The 17,716-nt window shown below is 45.2% G+C and overlaps 1 protein-coding gene and 1 long non-coding RNA gene across 7 annotated transcripts in view; one reads left to right on the forward strand and one right to left on the reverse strand.

Moving 5' to 3' along the window:
- Positions 1-17,716, forward strand: part of Wdfy2 (WD repeat and FYVE domain containing 2) — a 125,710-nt gene that overhangs the window by 92,537 nt on the left and 15,457 nt on the right. For all 6 annotated transcript variants that reach the window (NM_001107269.1, NM_001415102.1, XM_063274283.1 and 3 more), the window contains 3 exons: positions 2,064-2,214; positions 5,838-5,950; positions 14,995-15,121. In NM_001107269.1, the coding sequence (NP_001100739.1) occupies positions 2,064-2,214; positions 5,838-5,950; positions 14,995-15,121 (391 nt within the window). The remainder of the gene's footprint in view (positions 1-2,063; positions 2,215-5,837; positions 5,951-14,994; positions 15,122-17,716) is intronic.
- LOC120097010 (uncharacterized) lies at positions 2,514-12,097 on the reverse strand. The gene is made up of 2 exons (XR_010058167.1): positions 11,842-12,097; positions 2,514-4,246 (listed from the first exon to the last, which is right to left on the reverse strand). It is a non-coding gene; the product is annotated as an uncharacterized LOC120097010 (long non-coding RNA).

The following is a 17,716-nucleotide window of genomic DNA, read 5'->3' on the forward strand; positions in this document are numbered from 1 at the left end:
CACACTAAGAGAACTGACTTCACATAGAAACAAAGGTTTGCTTTGCTGTTTACATGTGTGAGAGGCAGCTGGGCGGGCTTCAGATACGCCACTTTCCGTCTCTGCAGTGACTAAGAGAATGTGTTTAACACTCTGCAATTGGCAAATGGTTTTACTGCAGTGGGGCTGCAGACAGCCACCCACACTCTAATGCGGCCTGGTAATGGAGGTGGAAAAGCTGCACCTCACCATCCTCAAGGGTCCTGCCCCAGCAAACCCCTAGCCAGGCTTCAGAGTATCCTTCCTGGACATTCTAATCCCTTGTATTTGTTGCCCGGCATCACATAGTTAGAAAGCAAAATTCCTGCCTGAGTTTGTTAAGTAGTGGAGAAGCCATGAGACCTTAGCCAAACACAGCTTCACTGCACCTCAGATTGTCCAGGTGAGCAACAGAGAGATAGCTGGAAGCTATGAGTAGTCTTTTGTCACTCTGAAGTTGTGCGATGCAACAATTTTTCTAGAGTAACTGTGCTTGTATGTGAGTAACCATAGGGAGTCAGTCTCTCTCTCTCTCTCTCTCTCTCTCTCTCTCTCTCTCTCTCTCTCTTTCTCTCTCTCTTGCACATCTGTACAACAGACATTTCATTCTTAATCTCAGTAACTTCTCTATTGTGGTAAAACACTATAACCAAGTCAACTTACAAAAATAAAAGCATTTATTTGGGCTTATAGTTCCTGAGGGAGAGTCCGTGGTGGCAAAACAGAGACATGGAGATAGGAACAGCTGAGAGCTAACATCTTGATCCACAAGCTGGAAGCAGAGAGATTCCATGCTGAGAAGGGCATGAGTCTTTTGAACCATCAAAGCCCATTCCCAGTGACACACCGCCTTCAACAAGGCCACACCTTTGAATCCTTCCCAAACAGTTCGACCAACTGAGGACCAAACATTCAAATATGTGAGACTATAAGGGGCAGTTCTCATTCAGACTACCACCATTCCCTTTATTCTCCAAGCATTTGGGTTCTGATAGGAAGCTGTCAGAATTTTTTTAAATGAGTCAAAAGCAGATTTCATCAAAAAAGATCAATATACTTTTCCTCTGGGGAGAGTGCACATAAACTGACCACAAGTGACTATGTTGTAAATGTCATTCCTAATGTGTCTTGTAGTCACACTAATCCAGTAACCCTAGCATGCTTGGCCAGGCTTTGGTGTAGGAAGCTTTCTGAGGCAGTAATTCTTGGGTTCACATAAACAGTGGTATGAGAGCAGGAAAAAAGTTAGATTATTAAAATAAAAACAAAACAAAACAGGTGTTCATAGGGCATCCTTCCCAGCCATTGATGAGAGCTACTGTTTTTCCTTGTCCCTAATGGCTTTGTCCTTCAGCCTCTTCTGGGGTGGGGTGAAGAGAAGGATGTAACACCGGGCTGCAGTTTTTTGGTGTTGGGAGAAGAGAAGGATGTAACACCAGGCTGCAGTTTTCTGGTGTGTGGGGAAGAGGAGGATGTAACACCAGGCCACAGTTTTTTGGTGTTGGGGAAGAGGAGGATGTAACACTGGGCTGCAGTTTTTTGGTGTGTAGGGAAGAGAAGGATGTAACACCAGGCCACAGTTTTTTGGTGTGTGGGGAAGAGGAGGATGTAACACCAGGCTGCAGTTTTTTGGTGTGTGGGGAAGAGGAGGATGTAACACCAGGCTGCAGTTTTTTGGTGTGTGGGGAAGAGGAGGATGTAACACCAGGCTGCAGTTTTCTGGTGTGTGGGGAAGAGGAGGATGTAACACCAGGCCACAGTTTTTTGGTGTTGGGAAAGAGGAGGATGTAACACTGGGCTGCAGTTTTTTGGTGTGTGGGGAAGAGAAGGATGTAACACCAGGCTGCAGTTTTTTGGTGTGTGGGGAAGAGGAGGATGTAACACCAGGCTGCAGTTTTCTGGTGTGTGGGGAAGAGGAGGATGTAACACCAGGCTGCAGTTTTCTGGTGTGTGGGGAAGAGGAGGATGTAACACTGGTGTGCAGTTTCTGTTTTCCTCAGGAGGCTTTCTCCATCAATAATTTTTCTCATCTCTTAATTTTTCAGCACATCAGAGCAGAGTGACGATGGTCCTGTTTGTTCTGGAACTGGAGTGGGTGCTGAGCACAGGACAGGACAAGCAGTTCGCCTGGCACTGCTCTGAGAGTGGGCAGCGCCTGGGAGGTTACCGCACCAGTGCTGTGGCCTCGGGTCTGCAGTATCCTTTGCTGGACTAAGTCCTTTCTCTTTGATTCATAATTTAGGAAATGCACAACTTAAAGATTTTCTGTTTTGTATTTACTGTTTATTCCCTGTTGAAAAAGATGCTCAGAGAACTTCTTAAGGCTCAATGTATTGGGGGTTTCCGTTTAAGGGAGTGGAGTGAGGCAACATCATTAAAGTAACCCGCCTGCTGACTGCTGTTACATAGTTCTGACACCTAGACAGAACACAGCCAGATGTGTGATCCCTAGTTGTCAGGAGGACTGACAGATGGACTTACAACCAACAACAAAATACAACATTCAGTTTTAATAAACAAATCATTTTCCTTGCAGGACACCTCTCCTAATGTTATAAATACCCGATTGGTGCTTAGAGAGTGGGCCATGAGATTCCCGTTTGTTTAGAAATATTTTGGTGGCCAGTGGGATGAGTTAGCAGTTAAAAAATATGCTTGCCGCACAAGCTTGGAACCTGAGTTCAGTCCCTAGAACTCATGGGGAAGAAAACAACTGACTGTTGGAAGTTGTCCTCTTACGTCCAGGGGCTGCACACTGTGGTACACACTAATGATCATAAATTACATTTTAAACATTTCTTGACAGGCTGCCATGCCAAGGCACAGCGAGCTAGCTGTCTCTAAATGGTATCCTGCAGTCTTTGTTCCAGGCATGAGGCTTTCTCTGAGTCCATAGTACGATATTCTTGTCTCCCAAGCTGTCAGTCTGTGTACTTGGGTTGAGTGCCTACTAATTAACACCAGAGAAGCTCTCTTCTTGCTGGCTGGGCTCTGAGAAGCTGAGTATCAGTTAATGTGGGACATGTTTCTCCTACAGCAAGCTGGAAAGTTCTCTTGTATAGAAAAGTGGAATCCTTCTGTTTCTGACAGGGAGAACATGGACGCCGACACTGACCAGTTTCCTTACACCCGTGTGGTAGGGCGTATATTTATGGGCACACATAGGCTAATGTTGATACTGTTTTCTCAGTGGAAGGGCAAGGTGAAAGGATCAAGGTGACCATAGTGGAAGGTTGTAAAGATGGAGAGTTAGCAACAAGATGAGAGACAGAGTTGACGGAGAGGGAGCTTATCCTTGACAAGGTAGCACCATAGGAACATAGAGGACCCTTCCTCACACTTCAGACGAGCCAGCTGCTAAGAAGACCAGGACTGCTGTTCCTGAGGTCTCCTCCCTTGGACTTCTGCTTTTCTCCCTTTGCTCCTCAATCCCAGAACCAATAGCATCCTGTGGCTTGTACTGAGGTTTGTGTCACTGACCACTGTAATGGTGTGTCTCATGTCTTGCATAGCCAAACCAGCCAGTGTGAGCAAAGACAGGGATGACTTTTGAAACTATCTGAAAATAAGCAACAAAATGTACAATTAAACAAAATTACAATTAAACTCACCTTGGTCATAGTACCTTTGTTTAAGGTTCCAAAAGTCACTTTAATTTTATGACATTTTACTAAGGACAGAATCATGTTACTAGTTACCAGAAGCCCATGTGTGAGCGTGTGGGGGTGGAGTGGGGTAGGATTGTATATATGTGTGTGTAGGTATGTGTTCACACAGTTCCTTCCAAAGGTACATGCCCCACCAAACTTGCCTTTAATAGCCCCAGTTTTCAACTCCTGAGTATCTTTGCACTGCTAAACATTGGTGGCATGGCAGTCCTATGTTTTTGCTAACAGGGGTAGGGAGTCTAAACCAAGAACCTTGTGATTCTTCCAAAGCCAGGGGCTCCGCCCCTACCCACTCCCTGGAACTAGCTGGCAGATTATTAGGCAAACTGCTACACTATACAGTCCCACCTTCACCTGTTTCCTTTCCTTCCTCCTGCCACTCACCACTCTCTGAGTTTTGTGTTTGTTAACTAAGGGGAGATCCGATGAAGCAGCATAAATCCTTACCTTTGTCTTGCAGAGGATGGCTGCTGCTACAGGATGCCTTACCTTTGTCTTGCAGAGGATGGCTGCTGGTACAGGATGCCTTCGCAGATGACACAGTGCTGTCCCATCTCCACCTGTCGTTCATCAGAGTTAACAAAGTTGACTATTCAAACCACATTCATGTGTTCTCTTCTTCCAGGCCTCTCAGTAGAGAGTAGTAGCGACAATAACCAGAAACTCAAGCCAGGAAACCAAGGTGACAAAGAGACTGGCCAGGTGAACTCTCAGTTCCCAAGAAATATGACCAATCATAGCAACAGTGGTCAGGAAGGAGGGGAGGGAGAAAACATCTGAGCTTTACTGTCCTCAGAACTCAGCGACCTTCTGCACACACGCACTGCATGCCACTGGCACCAATGTGCTCGGATCCAGATGTAGCAGCAATTAGGAGCCCAGGACGGCCAAGGGGTTTGCTCCAGGTCCTGGGAGAACAGGATGCTAGAACTTGGATACTAAGATTTCTTAGCTGGTCCTCTGCACATCTGCACAGACCAGAGTGGCAGGGCCCACGAAATGGGAATGTTCTCTTTGTACTTAACCTGCTAGTATTTAGTTTAGGAACTGTCTTACCCTGTCAGTATCTCATTATTTGACCATGTTTTAACCATTTTTTTATGCTTCCCCAAAATAATTTAAGTCCCTTCATGTTTTAGCTTATTCTTCAGGAGTTGTTGGAAGTAATTCTAAAACGTCACTCTGTATCGTGAGATGTCTTCCTACTAATATCATCTCGTAGATGTATTCACAGTCAAGTCCAGAGTTCTTAAAAAGCCACTAAGATTATCTTAGTTTCTGTCACACTTAATGATACTGTCCTTCTGCTTCAACCCCTAAGTCCCCTTTGGTTTGTTTGGGGGTTTCGTTTTTTGTCTTTCAAGACTGGGTCTCTCTGTGAGGTTGTCCTGGAACTTGATCTCAGGGTGGCCTCAAACTTAAGATACCCCTCTGCTCTGCCTCCTGACCGCTAGGATTAAAGGTGTGCCACCACGAGAAAACATTTTAATGGATACTTGTGTGTAATCACATCCCCTGTGATACTTCTGTCCCTTTTTGCCACATTATTTCTAAGCAAATTCTAGACCTTAATGTCATTTTACCTAAACATACTTCATTATGAACCTCTAAGACAAAATATTTGTTTATAATCACAAATATATAGTTATCTCTGGAAATTAATAATCCTTCCTAGTACTAAATTTTCTATTCTCAGCTTACAGTACCTGCGTGGCAGGTTACTTTTTGCAGTAGATCTGTTTGAAATTGGGTCTACCACTGCAACTAGTCTAGACAGTGCCCCGTATTCTGATTCCTCCTTTGGAACAGTTCCCACTGTTTCTGGAAGCTTCTGCACTTCCAGCGACATCACACACTTTGTTCATCACCCTGCTCCTGGTTGGGAAGAACACACCTAGCACCAAATAACATGTTGATATTTTTGTTGTGGTCACGTTAAATGTATAAAGTCATCTATTAAGTGACAGCGTGGTCATGCCGAGTCTGCATGTCTAGCAATATGTATGTCCTTCGTGTCTTCCAGGGCCTCTCTTCTAGCTCTGCTAGCGCAGTACTGCACATGCCTGCTTGAACTAATAGAGATTGGCTTTGTTTTGTTTTTTTAAACTCTCATAAATCCCCACTTTGCAATCCTTAATGCTTACATGATAGATTTGATGTTGAAAGCCGTCATGTTTTTATTGGTGATCACTCGGGCCAAGTAACCATCCTCAAACTGGAACAAGAAAACTGCACGCTGCTCACGTCCTTTAGAGGGCACACAGGTAAGACCTGAGCAAGCCTCCATCATAGACAAATGTGCAATAGGACGGAGGACACTTCGAACATCCAGTGTTTGAAAGCGGCGGAGAATAACCTGGGCTTGGGCAGAAGTACCGATGGGTCAGGGGCACTTAGCTGGTTGTAAAATGGTCCAGTAAGGCCAAAAGTTTTCCTTCCTGATTCAGACAGACGAGGAACCATTCTATCCTCAGAATGCTAAGAGTTAGTTTTCATGTCGCTGCGGAGAAGTGACATGCTTAGCACACTGATGAAGTACTCAAGACCATGCCACAAGGGCACAAAATCCAGTAGACTGATAGGACCAAGAAGTCAGTGCGCACAAAAGATTTCCCATGTCCAAGACAGAGGAAAAGGAAAGCTAGACGACATAAAGGGTCAGATTCATCTTTCTATTGGGCCTTAAGGTCCCTTTCTGTAACCTTTGCATCACTAGTGTGCTCAGGATCACCTCTGCAGGATACAGAATAGTCGTTCACAGCCCTGGAAAGACTTGAACTGATGGCAGTAGTTAATATTTTACTAGCACCATTTGGGGTGGCATTGGCTCCAGAAGATGTAGATTTGGGGAAACATGTTACTGCCTGTTTTTATGATTGTTAGTAGGCTTTGGTGTTGTTTTGTTTGTTTTGTGTTTTTTGTAGAGATAATAATCCATTTCGATGTCATAGGAAAATGGAAGTCGATGGGAAAGTGTTTTTAGCTAAATAGTGTCCACTTAGGTATAAAGAGATTCCAGGGGTGGGGCAGTGAGGGCCGGAGAGATGGCCCAGCACTTTAGACTGCTTGTTGTTTCTGCAGAGTACACACAACTGCCAGGAACCAAATCCAGGAATCCGTCCTGTGTCTCAAGGCCCTGGTACCTCCTTCCTTTGCCACATGCTTCCTGGTGTGCTTATGTCCTCAGTTGATAAACTAAAAGTGAGACTGACTACCCCCACCTTCTTTGCTTGTGCGGGCCAGGAGCCCCATCTGCTACCCACTCTTGAGATTTAGACCATCAACCAGGGTGTGATTTCCCAGCCCCGTGCACAGAGCTGCCTACTGTCCCCTCTGCCTGTGCTTAGTGTACCCCCGATGCCTTTCTCATGACACCCTCTTCTCATCCCATCCCAGCCTCTGCTGCATACCTAAACAACCTTTCTTTTGTCCCTTCTTTATGGGAGCCAGCCTTCCCATGGGCCCAGGCTAATTCTCAGTTCCTCACATCAGCATAGACTCCTCTGGGCACAGCCCTTCTCTGTTTACTATTACACTTAGGTTTCGAGCCCTCTCAATCCTGTCTGTAGCCTCCTGTAGCAATTCCCATTACTCTTCTAACACTAGTCTTAAATTACAAGATTTGCAAAACATAGACTTTACTATTTTAACCATGTTTAGATAGTTTGGTGGTGTGAAACACACCAGGGTGCTGTTATTGTGTTATCTCCAGCATCCATCCCAGAATGCTCCATCTTGTGAGGCTGCTGCCTCTACCCTTCGATAGTAACCCCTCCCCCAGCACCCTTAATTCTTTCTGTGAGTGTGACCACTCCAAGTACATCAAGTAAGTGAGATCATCTTGTACTTCTCCATTGCCAAGGGGCTGTTTCCATGCATACTGTAGCAGGTAGTTCTTATAAAAATGCCATTCCCAGCTCCTCCACAGGCTTCACCTTCCATTTGCCTCCCAACCCTTCACATCTGGTTTATATCTGTTACCTCATTTGACTGCTCTCCCTGAGGTGACCCATGGTCTGCTGGGATGTGTTTAAGACCTTGTCATGCTTAGTGTTTGACAGCATCTTCCATGGTGGCTGCTCCTCCCTGCTGTTGCTGCCCTCATTCATGTCTGTGGAATAACCTCCACCCCCGACTCTCCACCCCCACCTTCTTCTGCTCTCAGAATTCCCAAGCCTGCCTCAGTTCCCCTTCTCCTGACCCTTTGCTCTGTGGAGTTGATCTCAGTGAATATTCCTGATCAGAAAGAAAAGCATAATGCTCCATCTTTTGTCCTCAAATCCCTCACAGCCCTGTGGGAGAGAGACAGGCTAAGGTGCAGCGATGCCTGCTGACAGAGGATGGGAAGGAGCACCAGGGCCTCCAGAAACAGAGCAGGCTTACGTGGAAGGAGAGGCATTCAGGGGAGCTGGTGCTTGACCGGAAATCCTCGGGAATGAGTGCGAGTTGGATTCTTAGGGAAGGTGTGGTGGTCACCCAGGAGAAGAACACTAGGACAGCCAAGGCACAGAGATCAGAGAGCCTCTGCTGAGTTTACTGGCCCTGATGCTCACCCCTCTGATGCTCACCCCTCTGATGCTCACCCCTCTGAGGGTGCACCCCTCTGATGCTCACCCCTCTGATGCTCACCCCTCTGAGGGTGCACCCCTCTGATGCTCACCCCTCTGCCTGAAGGAGGAGTGGATGCAGCTGTGACAAGGTAGCCAGAAAGAAAGCCACAGTTACTTTAGATCCTAAGGCTTATCCCAGACTTACTTTGCTGTCCTTGAAAACACATTAATGAGTTTGAAGCCAAGAAGCAGAGTCATCCAATCCCCTGGAGCTGGAGTTGCAACAATTTGGCCTTTAAAAGCAGTTTTCACTCTTAACAGCTCCATCTCCCCAGCTCTTGAAACCGTGTCTTAGTGGGCTGTTGATGGAGGGAGGGGAGTGGAGAGATTCTAGACAAAATGTAGGATGTTGAAAATCATCCCGGAGGGGACTGCGAGTATAACTCAGGGGTGGAGTGCTTGCCTAGGGTGAGGCCTGGAACAGAGGGGGTTACAAGAAGGTTGTGCCTGGTAACTAACCAGATTTGATTTAGGCAGAAGTGACCTCTTGACTCTTTAGAGGCCACTTGGGTCCCCTCAGTTCTTTGTTGTTATTGCTAAGTCCTCAGGGTGAGCAGCTGTTTCTGGCCACCGTGTTTATGGCTGAATTTTATGCGTGCTTACTGTTATGTAAAGTGTTACGTGGGCATTTGGTCTTCATCTTTTTTTTTGGTCTTCATCAGTTTGAGGCAGTCTCGTGTCATTTTTATCATGAAGTATCGTTGAGGCAGACGGCGCGGCTCAGGGAGTTTGTTAGCTCATGGGAGAGGAAATGTAGCAGTTGAGTGCTTCTTGGAGAAAGGAGCTGCACCAGTTGCACAGCACAGCTACCACGAGGGCTCAGTTTATGGAGTTAAGCTCTTCCTATGAGGGGCTCCTCTGCTGTGCCTTGTACAGTCCCAGACCTGACCAGGTACCATTCCTAGAAAGGACTTTTAAATAACAAACAAAGACCACAGCAAGATACATCTGGGTAAGGAGGTGTCTCTTCCATCTAGACAAACAGGTCCTCAGTGTTTGTAGATGGGGCCATAGTCGTTCACCCCAACATTCTCCTTCATAGGGAGCCATGACTCTCTGCACCACCATTTTCTTTTCTTTCAGGGGGAGCCCTGGGCATTGTTCCCACTGTTCTCTTTCTCTGGGAGCCCTGGCCATTGGTCCTGTGTGTCTGTTTCATGAGGAGCCATGTCCGTTGGTCCTGTTGTGTTCTCTGATGATGCAGAAAGTCATACAGAAGTGTGTAGTAGGGAATCAGCCCAACTGCAGCTCTAACCAGTGGAGATGTAGGGAAGTAATTTTGTTTCTTAGCTCCCTCTGCTGGTGTCAGGATTCTTTTCTGAAGTAGCCCTAAATTGAGCTGAACAAATCAGAAAAACCTATTTTGACCACTGTAAGTTTGACCATGAGTAACATCTTTATTTGTGTAATTTTAGTTTTGTAAGGTAAAGTCTGACTGTATAGTGCAGGCTGTCTCAAACTCACAGTAATGCTCCTGCTTCAGTCTCCCAAGTGTGCTGGACTTACTAGTATGAGCTACCATGCCCATCCAAGAAGTATTCTGATTAACACGAATATATGAGAAACAAGAGGGTTTGAATGTAATCCATCAAAGTCTTCTGATATAACTCAGCCTTATTCACTCACTGTTTAGGAGAATATGAAGGAATATTGTTGACTAACAGTAACTGCACAAACTAAGAAATTCTTATGCGGATGTGCATCTTCAAACAGTAACTTTGAGAACTTCAGTCAAATGGACACTTGCACCCATCTTTCTGTGAGGTTTGACTCTGTGGATTGCCACTGAGCTGACAGCGTTAGCTTGCCCTTTGTGTGAGTGGTGCCAGCGTACGAGGTCAGTAGAAAAAGTGTAATCCTCACCATTACTCACCTTCAGAGCAGCCTGGAATCACATCAGATACCAGTTGCAGATAATTCATCAAGATGCAGTGTGGGTGAGAGATGGTCTTTGGTGCAGTTGGAGAGAAGCTCTCCAGGGCAGTGGAGTCAATCGCACGTGAAGGGTGGAGGAAGATCTGGTCTTAACCACTGGAGATGGCTCAGCAGTCAGGAGCACTGGCTGCTCTTCCAGAGGACCCAGGTTCAGTTCCCAGCACCTATTTTGCAGCTTAGAGCCATCTGTACCTCTACTTCCAGGGGATCCAATGCCCTCTTCTGGCCTTTACAGGCTCCAGGCCTGCACATGGTGTATATGCAGACAAAACACCCAACATACAGTTAGTAAATAAGTTGAAACAGGAAGAGAGAGGGGCCTAGACGGGGAGTTTACAAATTCTCCTCACTTCAGCCTGGAGTGTAATGTAGTGACTTTGATGATGTTTTATTTAAAAAACACAGTGTTCCGAGTATTGGCTCAGGCCCTCTGTTAGCTAATTATTAGCCTACCCAACGAGGGTATGATGCCGCAACCTAAGGAAGTTACCCTGTCATGCTTTGGCAAAGGCAGATCCAGCGGCTTCTAACTCTTGAGTTCAGTTTTGTAAGGCTTTTGTATAGGTCTCAAAAAAATTACCAAAATAAGCATTTTGTTAGCAGGTCTTAGGTTTCTAAAACCATTCAGTCTCTGACCCTCTTGTACATTTGACATTCTTGTCTATGAAACAATAAAACTGTGGAGAAGGGGGTGAGGTTACACAGCTGCCCAGGAGGCTATGGCAGGGGAGTTACTTAGCCAGAGCTGGAAGCCAGCATGAGCAGTGTATACCAAGCCCTCGTTGTTTAAAAGCAACAGTAAAGAGAAGCCAGGGAGATGTCTACACCACAGTAAGCTCGCCGCTCTTGTAGAGGACCAGGGTTGGTTACCAGCACTCACAGTCAGAGGCCTTCAGGGCGGCTGGTACCCCTTTGTGGCCTCCACAGGCACACGCTGGAAGGCACATACTCATATACAAAAATTTTGAAAGTTGAAAAACTAATGAAAGAAGTGTGAATAGCTATGAAATGCTTATTTCAACAAATTTATAATATTCAGTTTAATATTAACAAATCTAAACATTCGGATAGCATTGAAAGCAAATCTAGTAAGAAAAAATAACACAATACCCATCCATGTTGTAGGATATTACTCCACCAGTAACAATTGTGTTCATTAAAATGTGTGTACCATAGATTCTTACCATTTCAACTCTCGTGGCGTTTTGTATTTGTTTTGCAGAGTCTGCACTGGGGCCTTGTGCATGCTAGGCAGGTGTTCTGCCACTGACTGTGTTCCTGGCAATTTCGTTCATTTGTTAAGTGTACAGTAGTTCAGAGAAGTATTTCTGTACTTACTTCATAAAGAGTCCATCATCAATGAAGTCTCAGTGCTGATGAATCTTTTCAAGCCATTCTTTCTCACAGAGCCCACAGTGGTGTAAGTCTGTTGTAGTTTAGGAATCTGAGCTGTTCATCTTACAAGTTTTGTGGGGGAAAAAAATCTGTCACTTTGCTTTGTCTTCCCGAGTGTGGTGGCTTCACCAGTGAAGAGGCCACTTCAGCTTCCCTAGCATCTGATGCTGAAAAGGTCAACTGGGTGAAGGCACCATGTTAGCAACACTGCTTACCCCAGGAAAGGTATCTTGGCTCTGCCTCATCTGCTGGCAGGAAGGCGAGGGGTGTTCATTCCCATTCCTTGTTGTTCGGCGCTGGTTCATCTGCCTCTGTGCACTGAATATCTGTGCAATCCAGGCAGGGTTGTTTATACTGAAGACACCATGACCAAGCCTGGGCTCTGGGCTCTAGCCTCTCGGAGCCTCTTGTCTATGAAGTAATAGCTGCTCTAGGGGAAGACAGTTTGTGAGTCATGAGAGCACCGGTGGAGTCACCTCTAAGGATGTGGGATTTAGGTAAGGCTTGGCATGGACTGGAGAGAAATGTTTTGTACTTTCATTTGCCCTGTGTCCTGCCCTGGTGCTGTGCTTGGCTGCTGTTTGGGAAGATGGAGTGGGTAAGGGTAAGGATGTGGTTAACCACACGTTGCTAGGGGAATAAACTGAGGATCATTGTGAACAGCAGTGAGTGCAGAGGGATTTTCTATGATCTTAAGAGTCTTCTGGGACAGTTAACATCCAAGGCATAAGACCTATTAAAGCAAGTTGATTACTTCTAAAATATTAGCTTCCAATAAACATGAAGCTCTTTAATCTTCTCTGAGTATTTTTCAGTAATATGAGGAGATTGCTGGAGAAGAAACTGTCATAATATTGGGTAGCCACACACTAGAGCACTACAGCATAGTCCTATGTAGTTAGTCCAGTCAATTCTCATCCTGTGGGTTCTGAGTAGTGATCACAGTGGTCCCATCATCCCGCTTCATAGGTGAGCAGTGCTCTAGTTTCCTTTCTGTTGCCAAAACACTCTTGACTTATGAGAGGAAAGCATTTATTTAGGTTAGACGTCCAGGTCACAGTCCATCATTGAGGGAAGTCAGGGCAGGAACCCAAGCATAAATCTGAAGTAGAAACGGTGGAGCAGTGCTGTTTGCCGAATCGCTCCCTGGTTCATGTTCAGCCAGCCGCTGCGTGTGTTTCAGGACTACCTGACTAGAGCTAGTATCACCCACCATGGGGTAGGTCCCCTGCTTTACCGAACCAGAATCTCCCCCAGAGACATGCGCACAGACAACTTCACTTGCGGTATCTCCTCTCGGATGACTATAGACCAGCGGTTCTCACCTTCCTAATGCTGCGACCCTTTAATACAGTTCCCTGTGTTGTGGTGACCCCAACCATAACATTAGTGTTGTTGCTGTTTCATAAATCTAATCCTGCTACTGTTGTGAATCATAATATAAATAATCTGATATGCAGGAAACCTGATCTGTAGCCCCTATGAAAGGGTCATTTGACCCCATGGGGTCGTGACTCACAGGTTGACAACCACTGCTCTAGATGGTTGAGCAGGCAGTTAAAGCTACGCCGGACAAGGGCACCACCACTTAGGATGTAGCTGATTTATGAAGAATTTTGAATCTCACACTCCCAAATTCCTACCTTTGATATTGTCCCTAATCATACCTCATATTCAAATATAAAAACACATCATAGTATTCTCAAATAAAGACATACAAAGAACCAGTGTCATTTTCCTGCAGGTGGAATGGTGTGTTGTCTAGTTTTCTGTCAGCCTCACCCAAGCCAGAGTCATTTTGAAAGGGAAAATCTCAATTGAGAAAATACCCACGCCAGATTGGCCTGTGGCGCATCTTCTTGATTGGTTATTAATGTGGGAGGGCCCTGCTCATTGTGCACAATGCTGCCTCTAGGCTGGCGGCCCTGTATGCTACAAGAAAGCAGACTTCCTGAGCCAGCCGTGAGGAGCAGGTCGGTAAGCAAGCCCTCCATGGCTTCTGCTCCAGTTTCTGCTTCCAGGTCCCTGCCCAGTTTGAATTCCCTCAGTGGTGGACCGTTAGCTGGAAGTGGGAGATTGTAGAACCCTCCCCTTCCTTCCCATGTTGCTTTAGGTCATGGTCATAATGGTGGATCACAACAGAAACCTTGGCTAACACTATTTAGTGTTGAAAAATAGGAGTGAGCGGGGCAGAGCTGTGGGGAAAGGTGCAGCACACTGGTAGGAGAATTGCAAATCGTTTCAGCCTTTATAGAAGGTATCAGGGAGGGTCTTCAGAAAACTAAAGCTCACTTGTAGGCACAGTGCCACATGCCTATCTATATTCCTAGAACTCAGTAGACAGAGGCAGGAGGATCACCCAAAGATTGAGGCTAGGTTAGGCTACATAGTGACACCCTGTCTCAAAACAAATGAACAAAAAATAAAACCCCACATTATCCAGCTACTAAGGTTATATTCAAATAAAATGGAGTCTGTATACCAGAGATAGCTGTCCCCTTGTTGTAGAATTCCTCCCACCTCACATAACTACGAAATGGGACAGACAACCTAATATATGATGAATGGTTAAAGGAAATGTTATGTGTGTACACATGTGACGGAGCTGTCATGCTATATAAATGAATGGAATTTGTCACCCGCATTGGGTGGGCTAGATGACATTATGTTAAGTGAAATAAGTCAGACACAGAAAGAACTACCACCTGATCTCACATGGAATTTTAAGAAGTTGGCCTCATAGAAGTAATGGATAGAACAGTGGTCCCCAGTTGGTCCTGGGCACTAAGTTAAGAGTAAATTCTGGTATTTTGTTGCACATGGGGTAACCGTTATTAACAGGACGGTATTGTGTATACCCAAAATAGCTGGGAAGGATTTTGAATGCTATCACTGATGAATGGTTGATGAGATGAATATACTTATCACTCCTTTGGTTTGCTCCTTATATGATGTATACATAAATTAAAACATCACACTGTACTCTACAAATATGTAGTTACTGTGTGTCAAGAAAGGAAGAGATCTAATTGAGCATTTCAGTTCTCATTTGTTATTGTCGGGGTAAGGAGCAGGCACTAGTTAAGAAAACACAGTTAAGACTGTTAATAATGAGATGTTTCCATTCTCAGAATTACAACAGGAGTTGTCCTCTGTTTATAGGAATTGACTTTATGGTACATTACAATGGATGTAGATGCTTAAACGTTTTATTTTGGGGAGCAATTTTTCTTTTCTGGGGCTTCCTCACCCACTCATTTAACAAATACTTTGTTCAGGGACTGTGTGTGTCCTGATGCCTTCCCATTCCCATTTTGTGGCAAAGAAACTGTCCTGTGACTAACACCTGGCTGTGTCTGTTCTCTTAGGAGGGGTGACAGCACTCTGCTGGGACCCGGTCCAGCGCGTGCTATTCTCAGGCAGTTCCGATCACTCTGTCATCATGTGGGACATCGGCGGGAGAAAAGGGACGGCCATCGAGCTCCAAGGACACAAGTAAGGCTGCTGCTAGTCTTCCATGATGTCTCTCACGGCCTCCTGACTGGAGCAGAGCAAAAGCACCAGAGGGGGCAAGACAGGAACATAGTAACAGCAGGCACCTTGACTCCATGTGCACAAAGGCATGTAGCTATTCCTGCTTCAAGCCCATGGGAGTGCTTCTGAACTCACACAGGGAAATAATGGCTGTGAATAAATAAAAAGGAAACCATAGAGAATATAAGTGAGTGTTTGACAGTGAGGGAAGACATTGTAAAGTACATCACAAACCTCGTCCAGCACTTGATTCCAACTTGCCCTCCGTAGTTGGACTAGACCAGTAGCCAGTCGGCCTTGTGTTGGCCAGCAAGCATCTACCCAGGCACAACAACTGTGAGGGTGGACGTTACTCTGGTGATGTGGTGTTTCTTTTCAGCTTAAGTTCAAGATTGCCTCTTCCTTAACAATTCCTGGTTTTCTTTCTCTGTCCCAGGATGACTAGTGGTCAGAGTTAATGTGAATCAGGGATGTAATTGACCTTAGGGTCTGGGGAGCAATCTGGCATGGGCCTCTTAGCCATGCTATTGAGACAGTGCCACATGCCTTTTGTTCTGTTGCTTCTCACCAACTCTCAAGGTAGCTAACCACTGGTCGAATAAGGGTGTAATGGGACTGAAAAATGTATAACTGTGTTAAACACACAAATGGCATCTTATTAGAAGCCCCAGGAGAATTCAGCATAGGGACAGGCTGTACGGGCTTGTATCCAATGTAGTCAAAGTGTAGACCTCGGCTATACCCTTTAGGCCTGTACACACAACGATGGACTCATCTGACACACCACGCTGTTCTCAGAAACCTGTCTCCACCATTCAGACAGACTTTATACGGATGTCATCAAGCCTGAGAAGGCTATAGCAGATGAAACATGGAGATAAGGTGGTGTCTTCTCATTCCCTCACTTAGTTTTTAAGTGTGAGGTAGTTGTCACACCTTAAATTAGGAAATGCGCAAGCAGATTAGTACAAAGACTAAGGGCAAGCATTCACCACTGTGTTCCACTCTCCCGGGTGGAAGAGTAACAGTCCTGGAGCTCATGACACAGTGTCCCTGAATGCAGCCACCAGCCGTGGACAGTGAAACACTTATTCTGAAGGACTTTTTGGCTTCAAGATCATTGATGTATGTATCAGGATGCCTGAACACAGTGGTTCTCAACCTGGGGGTCAGAACTCCTTTGAGGGTTAAACAATCCTAGCACAGGGATCACCTAAGACCACTAGAAGACACAGATATTTACTTTGTGATTCATAATAGCAGCAAAATTACAGTTAAGAAGTAACAACAAAAATAATAATATGGTTTGGGGCCAGTACAGCATGAGGAACTGTATTAAGGCCACAGCATTAGGAAGGTTGAGAACCGCTGGCTTAACAAATGAACTGTGGTACAAGCATGGTTTCAAGTCTGTTCAGCAGGATAAAGGACAGATTCTCCCCCATGCCCTCGAAGGTCAGAGTAGAGCCACCCCATACTTTTAAAAGCATGACTTTTTGAATGAATGTGAGTTTTATATTAGTCATTAGTTAATTAGAGAAGTGCTTAGACATTACAAGTAGTTCAAAGGAAAATCTATACACAAAGAGTAGAAAGTGCTAAAGCGAGGGCTGGAGAAACAGCTCTATCTATGAGGGCCTGAGTTTGATATTGGGAGCCATGTAAGAAACTGGGCACGTCATGTTATAATCACAGTGCCGGTGAAGCGGAGAGAGGTGGCGGACATTGCTGTCCAGCCAGGGAGGCCTTAAATAAAACCACCACAACAAAACGGTTTACACAGTAAACCTAGCCATGGTACCCAAGGTTGACCTCTAATCTCTGTATGCACACCCTTCCCACAGAATGCTGAAGTTAATGTGTATGGATGAACACCTGGCTTCTTCATGGTATGGGTCAGGACTGGGGCAACCTTTTGGTACTGTCAGTTTTCTATGATACAGTATTGTAAAGTAGTGGTCAGATTTACTATTAATATAGATCTTGTAGAATTAAATAACCCAGAAAAGTGTGTGAGCTCACAGCTGACCCAGCGTGAAAACAGACCTTATCATCTCCTATCTCTGCCTCCCCAGCACCGGGAAGTTTGCTTAGCTTTTTATGTGAGCATTGGAGACCCAAACTCAGGTCCTCATATTTGAGTGGTAAGTAGAGCATTGATCGCTCCATCTCCCCATTCCCTACGGATGGATCAGTTGTTGTAGAACTCATTGAATAACTATTATCATGAAAATTAACGGAAGTCTTAACAGCTTGGAGTTGTAGATGGTGTGAGATTGGCTGTTTTTAAAGGTTTTCGTTTAGATTATAAAAGTAGAATTTATTACATTGTAGGTTAGATGTGGCTTAAAGGAGGAGGAAAGACATCATTATATTGAGAACATAGAATATTAAAACATCAACAGGATTCTAGGCAACATGCCTACTTGTTCTATGAGTAAGCTGCAAGTCTCATTCTGCTGTATCCTGGTTTAGTCGTGCCTGTTCGTGGTGCCATCTGCAGCGAGAACAAAGTGAGTTCCCATAGTTTATGGGAATCCTGATTAGTCGACTGCA

This window comes from Rattus norvegicus, chromosome 15, assembly GCF_036323735.1.
Source record: "Rattus norvegicus strain BN/NHsdMcwi chromosome 15, GRCr8, whole genome shotgun sequence".
NCBI classification, from domain to species: domain Eukaryota; kingdom Metazoa; phylum Chordata; class Mammalia; order Rodentia; family Muridae; genus Rattus; species Rattus norvegicus.